General features: G+C 48.1%; 1 protein-coding gene and 1 long non-coding RNA gene across 2 annotated transcripts in view; both read left to right on the plus strand.

The window, feature by feature from the left end:
* Window positions 1–8135, plus strand: part of FCGBP (Fc gamma binding protein) — a 43867-nt gene extending 35732 nt beyond the window's left edge. The window contains exons 15-18 of the mRNA XM_060257640.1: window positions 2948–3525; window positions 4233–4803; window positions 5527–5729; window positions 7680–8135. Of these exons, the coding sequence (XP_060113623.1) occupies window positions 2948–3525; window positions 4233–4803; window positions 5527–5729; window positions 7680–8135 (1808 nt within the window). The remainder of the gene's footprint in view (window positions 1–2947; window positions 3526–4232; window positions 4804–5526; window positions 5730–7679) is intronic.
* A 3588-nt stretch (window positions 8136–11723) lies between these two features.
* LOC132586495 (uncharacterized) lies at window positions 11724–15156 on the plus strand. Its single transcript, XR_009556363.1, has 2 exons — window positions 11724–11969; window positions 14970–15156. It is a non-coding gene; the product is annotated as an uncharacterized LOC132586495 (long non-coding RNA).
* Window positions 15157–16931: the final 1775 nt, after the last annotated feature.

Below are 16931 nucleotides of genomic sequence, written 5' to 3' on the forward strand. Positions count from 1 at the left end.
CACCATCTGCTGGTTGGAACTGGGATAGCTCCCATGTATGTTACAACAAATCCTTCTTCTACAGATGTTATTAGCCCTGAACAATAGAATTGGGGAGGGGATGGTGTCCATGAAGACTATTTTCACTCCCTTTTCACTGTCATGGAGTTAGCCTCCCTAATGTAATGTAATGTAATGTAATGTAAAATTTTATTTATATCCCGCCCTCCCCCGCCGAAGCAGGCTCAAATGATGCAGCCTCTGTTGCAACAAAAAAAATATTAAACCAAAATTTGGGAAGAATTGTGGCACTTTCAAGAGGAGCAGAATTTGTTGATAAGGGGCTATTTTTCCAGGTAATTTTTTTTTTGAGCTGCTGTTTAGAATATCAGTAAATGTCGTATCTGAAAACCAAAAAATGTGAAGTTTTCAAAAATTCTTAATTTCCCTCTTTCTATTTTTCTTGGGTGGGGGGGGGGAGGGTTTGAGAAATCGCAGGAATCAAAATTACAAACTAAGTTTAGAATTTACAGGATTTGAATAGCATTTGCATTCTTTGCTCTTGTGCCAGAATTCCACTCTGCGGGGCTTTTCTTGTAGGAGGAACGCCTTTGCATTATTGGGCCACACCTCCTGATGTAGCCAATCCTCCTGAAGTTTTCAGTAGGACCTGGAGCCCAGTAAGCTACATTGGGAACTGTGGCCTAATATGCAGAGGAGCTCCTGCTACAAAAAAAGCCCTGTTGCTCTGCACATAGATGGTCCCACCAAGATGGGGGGAGGCTAAGCATGCTTGCAGTGTGGTTGCTCACCCAGGGGGAGCCTGGCGCGTAGTCTTTTTACCTCCTTTCCATTGACCTTTTTGTTGCAAAACAAGAGGAAAGGAAACCGGATGAGTCTTCAAACTTGCACTTGTGGATCTGTAAGCAACCTTTGCTGAATTAAACAGCTGATGTGTAGCATCTCCACCACAGGCCTTGATGCAGAGTTTTCAGCTGGCCCAAATGTGACACTCGCTGTTTATTTAAATGATTCACTGTTTATTTAAATGATGCATTAAATTAAATCAATATTGAAAGATCTGAGCAGCTGTAGCTTCCCCCCCCCCTTAGAAAAGGTGTCAAAAATAAACAAAAGCTATAGTTTCTTTTTCATGCAAGACAGAAAGAAAGCAACTCACATAATCCATACTTTAAAGCATCCTGCTCTTTCTTCTAGGACAGTGTTTCCCATTTGCAGGGTTGTGACCCAGTACCGGGCCATGGAAGCCTCACTACCGGGTCACAAGAAAAGTCAAAGCTAGCCCCGCCCCCAGAAAAGATAGCTCCACCCCCAGCAAAGCTCTGCTTCCTTCCTTCCTTCCCCCATCTCTCTGTTGTGCAGAGAAATGCTAGCCTTGAAGACTGACACAGGCTGCAAAGCCTGCTCTCCATTTGGCTTCCTTCCTTCCCCCATCTCTCTGTTGTGCAGAGAAAAAGCTAGCCTTGAAGAGTGACACAGGCTGCAAAGCCTGAGCTCCGTTTGGCTTCCTTCCTTCCCCCATCTTTCTGTTGTGCAGAGAAAAGCTAGCCCTGAAGACTGACATAGGCTGCAAAGTCTGAGCTCTGTTTGGCTTCCTTCCCCCTTCTCTGTGTTGTGCAGAGAGGAGTTGGGCTGCCTCTCCTTCCTTCTCCCCCGCTCCCAGTGTTTGAAAGAAAAGCTGGCGTCCACTGGCACTTTAGACCCATGAAGTGTTCTTCAAGGTATGAGCTTTTCTGTGCCTTGCAGTATGTTCTTTTGGGGAGATTTCCCCGGAGATTTCTGGGTGGCAAAGAAGGGTGTGTGTTTTTTTCAGCTGGGAGGGGCGGGAAGTGGGCATTCCAGTAGCTATTTTTTTGTAACCAAACGACCCCTGAATAGAACTGTTGCTGGCTGAGGTCATCTGATGGTGAGGAAGGCTTTTATTCTCCCCCCCCCCTTCTTTCTTTCTTTCCCTGCAAGTGATGCTCTGTCTGTATTCTTTCTGCTGGGAGGGGGGGAAGCAACAGTGGGAGGGCTTCTAGTGCCCTGGCCCCACTGGTGGACATTCTGGAAGTGACATCACAGGAAAAGGTGGAGTTTTGGTTCGGTGTGCCCCAGAAGTGACATCACTTGGCCCTTGACACCACAGGAAATGACATAATTCCTGTCTCCTGGCTCCACTCCCAAAGTCTCCTGGCTCCACCCCCAAATTTTAGTGGGTCACGAAGGAGAAGTGTAAAAATAACCGGGCCACGGGAAAGAAAAGTTTGGGAAACCCTGCTCTAGGAGCTCACGTTAGCATATAGGTTTTTTGATTCTGACCCTGCAACAACCCTACAAAGGAGAATGGCTGACTGAAGAACACAGAAGGAGCCTCATGGTTGAGGATGGTTTGTGCCAGCTCTGGGTTGGGAAATACCTGGAGACTTGGGGGCTGCAGCCTGGAGAGGGTGGGATTTGGGGAATGGAGGAACCTCAGCAGGGTGTAGTGCCATAGAATCCACCCTCCAAAGCAGCCACTTTCTCCTGGGAAGCTGATCTTGTTCATCCGGAAATCAATTGTAATCAGGTTTTTTTTGTAGAAAAAGCCCAGCAGGAACTCATTTGCATATTAGGCCACGCCCCTGACACCAAGCCAGCCAGAACTGTGTTCCTGGGCATTCCTACTTTTTTTTTTTTGAAAGCCCTTATTGTAATAGTGGGAGGTCTCCAAGTGCCACCTGGAAGCTGGCAACCCTAGCTCCCCAGTCCTATGTAGCCACACAAGAAAGGACCCAGCTGTCAAAACCAGACCGTACAAGAGCATTAATGGGGAAGTCATGTCTACTTTTCAACCTGTAGTGCAAAACCAAAGCGTGCACAAATCCTGATCCCAGCCCTGCTGAGATCCTCGCTGAGCTTGAGACTGATCCACAGTTGCTTTTCTCTCCTGGTTCTTCACACGATCTCTTTTGTGTTCCTTTTTCAGGCCTTTCCTGCCCCCGTAATTCTCACTACGACCTCTGTGGAAACGGGTGCCCCACAACCTGCCATGGCCTCTCGGCTCCTGATGGGTGTCAGATCTCTTGCAAAGAAGGCTGCTACTGCAACGCCGGCTTTGTGCTGAGCGGAGATCAGTGCGTCCCCATTGGGGAGTGCGGATGCGTGCATCAAGGCAGGTACTACAAGAAGGGAGACGCTTTCTTCCCCAGTCCCTCCTGCCGGGAGAGATGCCGCTGCATGGATAACGGAGTCGTGGAGTGCCAGAGAGTCTCCTGTGGGGATGACGAGGAGTGCAGAGTGCACGACGGTGTCCAGGGCTGCCACCCCATTGGCTGTGGCAAATGCAGCGTGTCCGGAGGGTCCCACTACCTGACATTCGATAGCCAGATCATCAACTTCCCAGGTTCTTGTACTTACATCTTGGCCAAAGTCTGCAGCCAAGATCCTGGCCTTGCACAGTTTTCAGTGGTGGTGGAGAACGAGCAAGGGGGGACCAAGGAAGTTGTGGTCACCATTCATGGTTACACCGTCAGCCTTGTGAAGGGAATGAATGGGAAGGTTCAGGTGGGTCCTTTTTCCTGTTTCAACTTTTCCCATGAACTCCCCTCCCTATATTTCTTCTTCAGCACTGCTTCACTTCCTCCTTACTTATAAACTGAGGGAAAGTCCAGTGACACCTTTAACAGGATGAGATGTTGTGAGTCAGCTCTCATTTCCTCAGGTGCAATGAAAGAAAGAGAAATAGGGGAGATGCGTGTGGCTTGGAGATCTGGACTTACACTTGATCTCCAGGGGTCAGAGATCAGGTCCATGGAAAATAGGGCTGCTTTGGAGGGTAGAATGGATGACATTGTACCCCATGGAAGTCCCTCCCAAGCTTCATCTCCAAATCTGCAGGAACTTTCCACCCCAGAGTTGGCAACCCTAGCCTAGAGAGAGGACATTGGCTGCCTTTGTTTTCCTCACTTATGCTTCCATGTTGGAGGTGAAGCTATCTTCAGGTGTCCCTGCAGTTGCCAGCCTCCGGGTGGTGGCTGAAGATCTCATAGGGTTACAACTAATGTCCAGACAACAGCGATGAGTTTCCCTGAAGGAAATGGCTGCTTGGGGGGTGGACTCTATGGCATTGTACCACACTGAAGTCTCTCCCCTCCCTAAACCCCACCCTCCTCAGACTCCACCCCTCCAATGGCCAGGTATTTCCCAACCCACAGGTAGCAACCAACCCTATCTGGCTCATAGATTCCCACCCCCCTCTTCTGTTGGCACAGGTGAATGGAGAGATCTTTGCTCTGCCGCTGGTGATAGGGCGGAGAAAAGTTTGGGTGAATCAAGAAGGGAAGAATATCGTGCTCCAGACCAATATCGGCCTGAAGGTCCTCTACGATCCCTCCTATTATGTTCTGGTATCTGTTCCCACCTCGTACCGAGGACATATGTGTGGCTTGTGCGGCAACTTCAATGGTGACAAGAGTGACGAATTCCAACTGCCCAATGAGAAAATGACTCAGAACGTGACAGAATTTGGGGTGTCCTGGAAGGTGCCTGTCCAGAATGCCGCTTGTTCGGACAGCTGCAGGCAGAATTGCCCTGATTGCTCCTTGATCAAGACCAGCCCGTACCAGGCGGAGAGCTCCTGTGGCCTGATTCTAGCTAAACAGGGCCCTTTCAGAGACTGCCACTCTGTAGTGAGGGCTGCGAGCTATTTTGATCTCTGTCTGTACGGCATGTGTGCGGCCGGTGGGGCAAAAGAAATCCTCTGCCAGAGCCTTCAAGCTTATGCGACCGTGTGCCAAGCAGCAGGAGTGAAGGTCGAGGCTTGGAGAACACCTTCCTTCTGCCGTAAGTGAAAAATATGGGCCTGTTTGTGCTCTGAGCCATATGTCAGAGATTTCTGGCTTTGAGAGTAGGGTTGTCAACCCCAGGGTGAGGCCTAGAGTTCTCCTGAAGAGCCAGTTTGGTGTAATGGTTAAGAGTAGACAACTCAAATCTGGACAACTGGGTTTGATTCCCCAGTCCTCCACATGCATCTGATGAGAGACATTGGGTCAGCCTTGATTCTCTCAGAGTTGTTGTCTTAAGAGGAGTTTTCTCAGAGCTCTCTCGGCCTCACCTACCTCACAGGGTGTCTGTTGTGGAGAGAACAAAGCAGGAGTCAAGTAGCACCTTTAAGACCAACAAACTTTTATTCAGACTGTAAGCTTTCGTGTGCATGCATGCTTCTTCAGACGAGGAAGTGTGCATGCACATGATAGCTTACATTCTGAATAAAAGTTTGTTGGCCTTAAAGGTGCTCCTTGACTCCTGCTTTGTTCTACTGCTTCAGACCAACACCTGGATCTATATGTTGTGGAGAGAGGAAGGGAAGGAGACTGTAAGCTGCTCTGAGACTCCAAGTAAAGGGCAGGGTGTAAAGCCAATCTCTTCCTCCTCCTTCGACTGGAGTGACATTGTGGCATCATGCAATGCCTAGCCCTACCACAAGAGCTTCCAGGGGTTGCCCACCTCAGCTGCCAAGCTTAGCCTGTTGGCAGCCTTAACTATTCATTTCCCTTCTGCCTTCAGCTCTTTCCTGCCCAGCCAACAGCCACTACGAGTCATGCACCAGGTCCTGCGATCTCACCTGTGCTGGTCTGTCTGCTGCTCCATCCTTGTGCACCAAGAAATGCTTTGAAGGCTGCCAGTGTGATGTCGGCTACCTGTCCGATGGGGAAACATGTGCACCCATGGAGAGGTGTGGCTGTGTGCATAATGGGCACTACATCAAGGTGGGTTTCAGATTTTGCGTGCCTGGTCTGTGCATACAGCAGAATGAGATAGTAGACTCTTAGGCCAATGGAGTAAGGTGCAGCCTTTCAGACTGCCTGGGGGAAGTACTGCTTTGGAACATGCTTTTCCTTGCTGGGAGACAACTAGCACACCTGGGAGAACTGCATGGTGCGTTTTTTAGAATGTCAGATGTAATCTGGGAGACTCAAGTTCAAATCCTTAGAAAGCTCCTTAGAAAGCTTGAGAGTCATGGAGTAAAAGGACAGGTCCTCTTGTGGATCAAAAACTGGCTGAGTAATAGGAAGCAGAGAGTGAGTATAAATGGGCAGTCTTCGCAGTGGAGGATGGTAAGCAGTGGGGTGCCGCAGGGCTCGGTACTGGGTCTCATGCTCTTTAACTTGTTCATAAATGATTTAGAGTTGGGAATGAGCAGTGAAGTGGCCAAGTTTGCGGATGACACTAAATTGTTCAGAGTGGTGAGAACCAGAGAGGATTGTGAGGAACTCCAAAGGGATCTGTTTATGCTGGGTGAGTGGGCGTCAACGTGGCAGATGCGGTTCAATGTGTCCAAGTGCAAAGTAATGCACAATGGGGCCAAGAATCCCAGCTACAAATACAAGTTGATGGGGTGTGAAGTGACAGAGACTGACCAAGAGAGAGATCTTGGGGTCGTGGTAGATAAATCACTGAAAATGTCAAGACAGTGTACGTTTGCAATAAAAAAGGCCAATGCCATGCTGGGAATTATTAGGAAGGGAATTGAAAACAAATCAGCCAGTATCATAATGCCCCTGTATAAATCGATGGTGCGGTCTCATTTGGAGCACTGTGTGTAGTTCTGGTCGCCGCACCTCAAAAAGGATATTATAGCATTGGAGAAAGTCCAGAAAAGGGCAACTAGAATGATTAAAGGGCTGGAACACTTTCCCTATGAAGAAAGGTTGAAACGCTTGGGACTCTTTAGCTTGGAGAAACGGCGACTGTGGGGTGACATGATACAAGATAATGCATGGGATGGAGAAAGTAGAGAAAGAAGTACTTTTCTCCCTTTCTCACAATACAAGAACTCATGGGCATTCGATGAAATTGCTGAGCAGACAGGTTAAAACGGAAAAAAGGAAGTACTTCTTCACCCAAAGGGTGATTAACATGTGGAATTCACTGCCACAGGAGGTGATGGCGACCACAAGCATAGCCATATATATATAAATTTTGCCACTGTGTGACACAAAGTGTTGGACTGGATGGGCCATTGGCCTGATCTAACATGGCTTCTCTTATGTTCTTATCCCCACTCTCTCATGGATGCTGGTGGGGTGACCTTGGGCCGGTCACACACTCTCAGCTGAACTTCCCTGACAGGGCTGCTCTGAGGATACAAAGAAGGAGAAGGGAATGATGAAAGCCACCTTGGGTTTGGGGAGAAAGGTTGGGTATAACTGAATTAAATAATAATAAATATAGATTATTATATTGTTCATTTATAGCTCACCTTTTTCCCCAGTGGGAACCCAAAGGAGCATATATAGTTTTCTCCATTTCATCCTCCCTATAACCCTGTGAGGTAGGTTAGGCTGAGAGCGTGTGACCGGCCCAAGGTCACCCAGTCAGCTTCCGTGGAGGAGTGACGATCCGAACCAGACTGGCTCTCTAAATATCTGAACCCTTCTTCTGAAACTTTTCTAAAGCTTCTTTGATTTTTGTCATTTCCCTAACTGGTGAAGAAAATTATGCCTAATGATTTGCTCGAGTCATTATTTCAAGAAAGAAACACTTCTAGATTTGGTTAGGTGGAAATGCCTCTTGAAAAACATAAGACACTAAGTTTGAAAAATTGGGGTTTTCCGTGGAGCAAGGTTCCTGTTTTCATGAACTCCGTCTTTTTTAAAAATATTCCATTTGGGATTGGTGCGATTCATGAACTTGTTTGTTTGGCCATCTCCCCGTAGGCTGAAGAAAGTCTCATCTCCGAGGACTGCTCAGAGAAATGTACCTGCCATGCCTCAGGCCGTCTCACCTGTGCAAAGCTCAGCTGCAAGACGGGGGAGACCTGCAGCCTTAAGAACGGTGTGCGCAGCTGTGTGAAGCAGGAGGCCCAGTGTACACTCGCTGTAGGAGGCCAGCTCACCTCCTTCGATGGTGCCTCAGGAGAAATACTGTACGTGGGGGCCTATGAAGTGGCCTCCCTCTGCAACAGCGCAGACCGTTCCTGGTTCCGGGTGATAGTGGACGTCAAGTCTTGCAGCGACAGAGAGGGGATGGCCGGTGCAGCTGTCTACGTTTTCTTCCGAGAGACCTTCATTACTATCAACAAGTACAAGGAGGCTTGGGTAAGGGACCTGCCTCAGTATGTCCTGTTTTACCTTGTGGGTCAGAGCAGACAGAGCCAGAGGGAGCATGAGTAAAGCCTATTGGATGCATTGCTTACTGCTTTTCAGAATGGGCTGGAGTCAGCTGTAACCACATTTGTCCCAGTCAATGAAAAACACAAAAACACTCACTCACTCACTCATTCATTCATTCATTCATTCGATTTATACCCCACCCTCTTTGCCAAGGCAGGCTCAGGGCGGTTTACGCAAGCCAGACTGGCATAAATTTCCCATAAAACAATAAGACATCATAAAGTGCTATACATACGATGGTGGGATGCAGCAGTCCATGATTGCTGTTACAGATAGGCAATCCAGTCAATGCTAGGTGGGATTCTGAAGTCTAGGTTTCCAGATGCACAGGGCACCAGGCACAGGCAGCCGTTGTTAAATTTATGGGCACAACATCAGTCAAAGGCCTGGTGGAAGAGCTCCATCTGCAAGCCCTACGGAATCATAAAAGATCCCTCAGGGCTCTGATGTCTTCAGGGAGCTCATTCCACCAGCACGGGGCCACAATTGAAAAGGCCCTGGACCTACTTTCCAAAACTGTTGAATTCTTTATCATATGATCACAGGAGTCAGCAAAAGCAGAATCTGATGTGTGTGTGTGTGTGTGGGGGGGGTTGTCTCTCAAGTACATTTACAGTTCTCCAGTCATGGTTGCCAACCTCTAGGTGTTGGATGGAGATTTCCCACTATTGCAAGTGATCTCCAGGCAACAGGGATCAGTTCACCTGGAGAAAATGGTCAATTTGGAAGATAGATCCTATGGCGTGAAGTCCCTCCTTTTCCCAAACTTTGCCCTCCTCAGGCCCCACCCCCAAATGTCCAGATATTTCCCAACCCAGAGCTGGCAACCCTACACCCAGATAAGCATGCACAACTAGAACTTAAAGATGGAATTTTCCAGTGAAACTTGACTTCTTAGTATCTTTGCTCTGCAGCTGGTCATGGCTTGATCCAGATCGTTTAGTTCTGGTATCAAGTCATAGCTCATCTCACCTAGCCTACATGACTTCACCGATCTAATGTCTTCCCTCTGGTTCAATTTTACTTCAACCCTCCAACATTTGGGTTTGGTTTCTGACCTTGGAGTTCTCAGTGAACAAATCTTTTGATCTGGGCAGAGGTATATCAAATCAGCACCTGAAAATTCCCTGTGCAGGGACATACATAGATACGGTGCTACAGCAGAAGTAATCACTGAGTCTGTCATTTCAATAGAGAATGTGCAGATCACATACACAAGGGCAAGAAGCAAGGGAGAATTTTTGAAAGACCTGGCTTGGATCCAGCAATTGGGACTAATACTGGGGAGGGGAAGGAGATAATTACTTACGGCAGGGGTGTCAAACTCATTTGTTACGAGGGCCGGATCTTCACCTTGTCGATCAGGGTCGTGTGTGTCATAAAATGTAATGCCAGGCAGGGGAGATATAAACTTTATAAAGAACACAGAGAAAAACACACACTCATCCTAATCTACCTACTGACTTGTTGAGCCTCAGTCAACAGAAGGAAGAGAGGCTTGGCTCAGTAGCTCTGCTGTGCAATTGAGAGAGCCTGACAAAGCAAGTTCTCCTTTCCCCACTTCCTCCCCGAGGGAGGCACTTTGCTCTGTAGCTCCTGTGCAATTGAGCAAGCCTGGCAAAGCAAGTTGTGATGCAGAAGGAAGCAAGAGAGGGAGAAGGAAGCAAACAACAGTGAGATGCTTGTGGGCCTGATAGAACCCCTCCGGGGGCCTGATTCGGCCTCCTGGCTGCGGGTTTGACATCCTGACTTAAGATATATATAATTAGCTCTTCCCTGGATGTTCCAGGCTGCCCTGATTTTGTCAGATCTTGGAAACTAAGCATGGCTGGCTGTGGTCAGAACTTGGATGGGAGACCACCGAGGAAGTCCAGGGCTGCTTATGCTTTGCGTTGCCATGTTAGCTTGCAATTCGATGGCATTTTCCACCACCAAGCCCTGACTTGGATGGCCCAGAGTGGCCTGCTCTTGGGAGATCTCAGAAGCCAAGCAGGGTCAGCCCTGGTTATTCCTTAGATGAGAGACCACTCAGGGCCAGCCCTAGACTGCCTGGCACCCTAGGCAAGGCTAACTTTTGACACGTCCCCCCCCCCCGCACTGATAACATCTCCAAGTCACATGGAGGAGCCCAATTTGGCACACCCAAAAGGCCAGCGCCCTAGGCAGTTGCCTAGTTTGCCTAGTGACGGGGCCTGCCCTGAGTCCACCAAGGAAGTGTTGGGCTGCTACACAGAGGCAGGCAATGGCATACCACCTCTGTTCGTCTCATGCCTTGAAAACTCTACAGGGTTGCCATAATTCAACTGTGACTTGATGGCGCTTTCTGCCACAGTGTATAATTAACTTGTTTTATAGTACACAATTTCAAGCAGTGTGAAAAAGGGGTATAAGAATAAAGTAAACAAGCAAATGAAAGCCAGTTGAGATCAGGGTTAGATTCATTGGTATGGCATAGCAAGGAATCTCCAGGGCTTTTTTTTTTTAGCAGGAACACACAGGAACGCAGTTCTGGCTGGCTTGGCACCAGGGGGTGAGGCTGATTATGCAAATGAGTTCCTGCTGGGCTTTTTCTACAGAAAAATCTCTGTGGGAAACAATGGTGACATCAGGGGGTGTGGCCTAATATGCAAACATGTCCCTGCTGGGCTTTTTCTACAAAAAAGCCCTGAGAATCTCTATTAGGCAGCAGGGTGCATAAGGCTTACACACAGCAGCAGCTTCTCTATACTGTGTGTGCTAAGAAAGATACAAAGATAGATTGAGCCTTTTGTCAGTTTCAAACTAATAAGGGTCCTTTATTAAGGGAACTCCATTGTCGGATAATTTAGGTGAGAGATAGGGATAGAATCTCATTTAACTAGCTAGGATGAATGCAGATTCTGAATGCATCTCCTGCATCCATGGTGCCAAAGATGGAGAGCGTGCCCTTTCTTTGTGTGTTTGTGTGAGAGAGAGAGAGAACAGAAGGAAGTCTTGTCCCTAAGCAGGGGTGGAATTCTGGCAGGAGCTCCTTTGCATATTAGGCCACACCTCCCTGTAAGCTCTTGAAGGATTGGCTACATCAGGGGTTTGTGGCCTAATATGCAAAGGAGCTCCTGCTAGAATTCCCTAAGAATAACATTCTACTTCAAAGGGATAGGATCAGATGACAGGAAGGAAAGAGGAGGGGAAGGAGACCCCCTCTGTCTAAATCTGTGGTGCTGACTCTGAAGTCTGTGGAAGGACACAGTATACAATATTCCACTTCCAACACTTAGGATAGAAACATGGCTCATGTTATTGCACATTGTTGTAATGACAGAATCAGCCGCTATACTTGTTTTTTGATGCTAGACTCCACTGTTAAGTCCACAGCAACATATCTTACTGCCTACAGTTCTTTTCTGCCTCACAAACACGAACATGGACTAGAAACCTTAAGCCTTCATTGAAACAAAAAGAAAGCCCGCATTGATTGTAACAGGTTGTTCCAAGCGTGTTAGCATGGATTCGTGAAGTGATTCTGATAAGGTTTCCTGCTCCCCGCTCCCCTTCCTGTGTGTTCCAGGTGAATGGACAACCAGTGCAGCTCCCTGTGACTGTCTCTGAAGCGGTGTCTGTTCGCCTGTCTGAGGATGTCATTACGATCAGTCAGGGCACAGCCCTTCAGGTACTCTTTGGCCTCAGAGGGGAAGTGACAGTGAAGGTCAAGGCCAGCCTGGAAGGCAAGCTGTGCGCATCCTGTGGAAATTTCAACGGGGATAGCGAAGACGACCTGAGGCTACCCAATGGGAAAATTGTGGGGAACATTGATGAGGTGATTGACGCCTGGAAAGCCAGAGACTTCTGCGGCTGGTGAGTGATTTAGCGACAATCCTGAAGCTTTCGTCTGTCCCTCCTAGCTATTTTTGGAGTGATAAAGTAAAGGTTGTTCTTAAGTCACGTTACAAATGCAAACTAATAGAAAAGAAAAACTAATCTATCTTCAATGGGTCTTATCCCAAAGAGGTCTGGGAACTGTAGTTTTGTGACGGATCACTTTGTGAGAGATCCCACGCTCCTCCCCAGAACTAGATTTCCCACAGTTCCTTGGCAGAACAGCTTTGAAACTGCCTTAGATGTGTAATGGCAGATGGGAATACCTGACAAAAGTTCTGGTCCTCTTGGGAAAAGAGAACTAGCTTTACCTTTATGCCTGGTTTGAAAGTGAAAGCTGACCAGTCCCTTTCTCATCCCGATGCTTGCCACTGAAGGATGTGATGCTGGGGAATTTGAGACTCTATTTGCAGATGTTCTGTCTAATTCCATGTGCAGGGTATGGATTAGGGTGACACCTTGTGCTACTTCCCTGGTTAAAAAATGGTTACCCCAGGTGGCCAGGCTTACAGTGAGAATGAGAGAGAGAGAGAGAGAGAGGTGCCCATACCACGTTAGTCTTTTTCTGCATTGAGTCTTAAACAGCTCAATGCAGGAGAGATTTCTGGTAAGGAAAATGGGGTGGGGACAACACATTAACCTCACTTTGCCTGCTGCCCTATAGCCCTAAATCTGTAACTCCTTTCTTCAGTTGCTTTCTGTATGTTTGGAGATCCAATCACAGATCCCAGAGTCACATGGAGTTTGGAGTAGGGTGGCCAGCCTCCAGATGAGGCCTTGAGATCTTTTGGAATCACAACAGATCTCCAGACAACAGAGATTGGCTCCCTTGAAGAGAATGGTTGTGTTGGAGGGTGGACTCTATGGCATTATACTCCCCAAACCCCACCCTCCCAAACTTAACTCACAGATCTCCAAGGCCGTTTTCGCACTAGCGTTTGCTCCGTCGTAGCGCCCCATTTACCTCCGGATCTTCTCTTGGATTTCGCACATCTTGCTCCGGCGCTGCGGTTTGCTCCGGCGCTACAGGGATTTTACGCCGGAGTATGTTTTTCAGCACTTTGCCGGAGTTTCCGAAAACCTCCGGATCCACTCCGGATCCACTCAGCGGAGTTTGCTGTGGGAAATCCATCCACGCCGGATCGACTGCTTTGTGGGCGGCACCCTCTCCCTTGCCGTCCTCCCACCCCATCCACCCCCTTGGCCAATCATCAGCCTTTCGCGGCGCTTCCCCGAAGTGCCGGCGCGGCCATTTTTTTTTTAAACTTCACAGTTTTGCGTAATAGCGATATTTCGAAATTAACAAAGGAAAAAAAAAAAACCCTCCTGGAATAGTTGCGTTATTTCGCTGTTGCGTTATCCCCTGCCTCTTCTCCCTTTAGGGGCCCCGGTGGGGGGACCGCGGCAGCCCCCCCAGCAGGCCTTTTCCAGCCAGTTCATTTCGGGTCTAGTTTGGGGAGGGCAAGCGGGAAGGAGGCGGTTTCAGCAGGCCGGCGGAGGGGCCCCGGCAGCTTCGACTCTCCCCAGCTCAAACCCCCCCACTTCACTTCCATTTGCGCCCCGCTTGACCCCGCCGGCTTCCCGCTGCCGCCGCCGCCTTGGCAAAGGGAGCCCAGCCGCCCAGAGACATTTGGCGGCGGCGGCGCTTCTCCATTGTTGGGGGGGGGGGAATCTAGTGCCGGTGCAGGCCAAAGCGTTCATGTGTGTGTGTTAAAAACGGAATGCCTCCCTCAGCTGTGCCACCAGGGCACAAAATCGCCCTGGCTACATTCCGCTCGGTTAGAAAATAGACGGAGCTCGCTCTTCACACCCGCCACAGAAGGGGAAGGAGAGAATGGGGCGGGGGGGGGAGCTCTGGCAGCAGGAATCAGTCAGGTCCCCCGTTGCAAGCGCCAGCCGGAGAGGGGAAAGAGAGCGGAGGAAATCCCAGCTTCGCCACCCGGGAGGGAGCGAAGGGAAGAAGCTGCCACACACACACACACACACAAACCCCTCGATTTCTCTCTCTTCGTTATTGCGATATTTCGCAAATTCAGAATTTGGGGGGGGGGAATATAGTGCAAGGAATGCTTCTGTTAATACATAAAGGACTGTGGAGGACTCTACAGCTGCAGCCAATCCATGAGCAGCAGCAGCACACGTGATGCGGTTTGTCCACGAAATGAAGGGGAGGGAACAGCTCGATGTTACGTTAGTACATTAGTACGTTAGTACGTCATTACGCAACCAGACTTGTGCTTAAAAAAAAAATGATTGACAGGGCATCGAACTCAAGCCGATGCCAGTGGGAAAACGATTTGAGCCGGGGCTTCAGGGAAGGCGACTCCGCAAAGAGTCACTAGTGGGAAAACGAGAAAAATGATCCGGAGATAATTGCGCCGGGGAATAAGGGGAGCAAACGCTAAGTGGGAAAACGGCCCAAGAGTATCTGAACCCGGAGTTGGCAAATGGCAACCCTAGTTGAGTTTCTTTTGTTGCTGCTCTTAGGGCTGAAGATCAGTCTTTGATCTCACAGCATCCAAAATCTCTACCCTAAAGCATTTTTACATCTTTGAGAGCAGAGAGAGCATAAAATCCCCTCTATGCTGCTTTGCAGGCATGAGAAAAAGTTCCTGGAGTGTTTTTCCGCCAGTTTAACCATATTGGGCTGTCTAGAAATTGCCTTCTAGAGCAACTGCAGCTTGGATTCACAGAGGCCCTCTAATGATCTGTTTCTCAAACATAACTTCTCACATCTGTTTGTTAACTCTTATTATCTGCATGCTAATTTGCTACTACCCCCAAGTCTTACCAACTGCGTTAATCCAATCTTAGCTATTCTTATTGCTCAGTTACTTATGCATCTTGACTCTAATTACCCCTTCCTGACAATTCACCCTCTCTTCTACCTATACGTAATGCTTGAGGAAGTCTGTTTCAATGTATCTGAAGAAGTGTGCATGCAGACTGGACTCAAACGTTGTTCTGTTTCTCTGCTAGTGAGTGATAACCGCAAGGGACCGTGCAACCAGCGCCTCCAGCTACATCCGTGACCATCAATCACAGCCACTTCCCATGATACAGCTTCGCACCTACACAGCCTCAACACTCTGTTGTACAAACAAAGAATGTTATGCCATGCAATCATGCGATAAATGTCAATAAAGAACCTGCATATTGGAAAATGTTACCGCTGTTCCTGAGTCCTTGGCCTGAAGCATTTGTGATTCTTCCTTCTGAAATCAGGCTTTATCAAAAGAAGCGGAATTGTCTTTAAAAAGCCTCCTTAGGAAACAGGATTTCCTTCCAGCCAATTGTTATGGCACACAGTTTAGCACCCTGCAGCCAGCTGTCTCATTCTAAAAGCCGAAGAAGGTTTGTGGCTTAGAGGCAGAGCATCTGCTCAGCATGCCGGAGGTCCCAAGTTCAATCCCAGCATCTACAGTTAAGGATCAGGAAGCAGGTTTCAAAAGACCAGACTCTGGAATGATGCTGCCAGTCTGAGTAGACAGTCTTTACCTTGATGAGGGGCTATGGTTCAGTGGCAGAGCTCAGATGGAAAACTTAATCAGGGAAGAGCCTTATATGTATTACTGTGCTTTGTCAGGACTTTCTTTTTTTTTAAGCTGGCTTGGCATCAGAGGTATGGCCTAATATGCAAATGAGTTCCTGCTGGGCTTTTCCTACAAAAAACCCTTTGTGAAACAATGGTGCCATCAGGGGGTGTGCCCTAATATGCAAATGAGTTCCTGCTGGGCTTTTTTCCTACAAAAATCCTTTGTGAAACTATGGTGCTATCAAGGGTGTGGCCTAATATCCAAATGAGTTCCTGCTGAGCTCTTTTTTACAAAAATAAGCCCTGTGCTTTGTACCAAATAAGACCATTGGATGACTGAGTACATCACTGTCCCCGCAATTGGTACTCCAGGATCTCAGGCAGAACTTCCTGATACCTACTGTCCTTTTACTAGAAGGGGTTGGGATTGAACCAGTGATCTTCTGCAATCCAAGCAGGTGCTTTGCCACTTAGCCGCAGTCTATCCCAGTTTGATGGCACTGTAGAAAATGGAGCACAGGAGAAGACCACAGAGGAGATATTACATACAGATCAATGTGCCCCAAACTAAATCAACCATTTACTTTTATCTGCATAGTGAAGGGAAGAGGGAAAGGCACTGGCACTTCTGAGACTCCTGGATGACTTAAGGTTTCCCCTTAGAAAACAACATCCAAATAACCCAGTTCTGTCTCTTGAACAAGAAAGCAGTAGAGGGGAAGTCGATTGTTCCTTGCTGAGCACACATAGGGGATGCTGCTGAAAATAAGAACATAATAAGTCTTGTTGGATCAGACCAATGGTCCATCTAGTACAGTATCCTATCTCTCACAGTGGCCAACCAGTTCCTCTGGACAGCCAACAACAAGGTGTAGAGCCAAAACCTTTCCCTGATGTTGCCTCCTAGCTTTGGAATTCAGAGGTTCAATGCTCTTGAATATGGACATTTGCCTCAGTCACCAGGGCTAGTAGTCACTGATAGATTTATCCTCCATAAATCTATCTAATCCCTTTTTTAAAGCTATTTACTTCTGTGATCATCCCTACATCCTCTGGCAGTGAATTCACATTTTAATCACTCCCTGTGTCAATTCCCCTCTCCCCAATAATATTCAGGAACCGAAAGCCGCTGTCCTAGAGTTGCCAAGTCCCTCCGCCACTGTAATGACACCCAGAAGTGACATCATCACGCCTTGGACATTGTGCCGAGGCTGCTCTAGAACTTGCAATAAAACTCCGGAAATCTCTAGGATTCGTGGCAAAACTCTATGGTACCATAGAGTTTTTAGCATGAGTCCTAGAGTGTCCCTGGCACAATGATGTCACTTCTGGGTGATGTCATCACACCAGGGATGGCATGTGCCAATGGGGCTCTTCAGGGATGGGGATTCCCCCAGCAGCCTGCT

Source organism: Heteronotia binoei, chromosome 17, assembly GCF_032191835.1.
Source record: "Heteronotia binoei isolate CCM8104 ecotype False Entrance Well chromosome 17, APGP_CSIRO_Hbin_v1, whole genome shotgun sequence".
Lineage (NCBI taxonomy): Eukaryota > Metazoa > Chordata > Lepidosauria > Squamata > Gekkonidae > Heteronotia > Heteronotia binoei.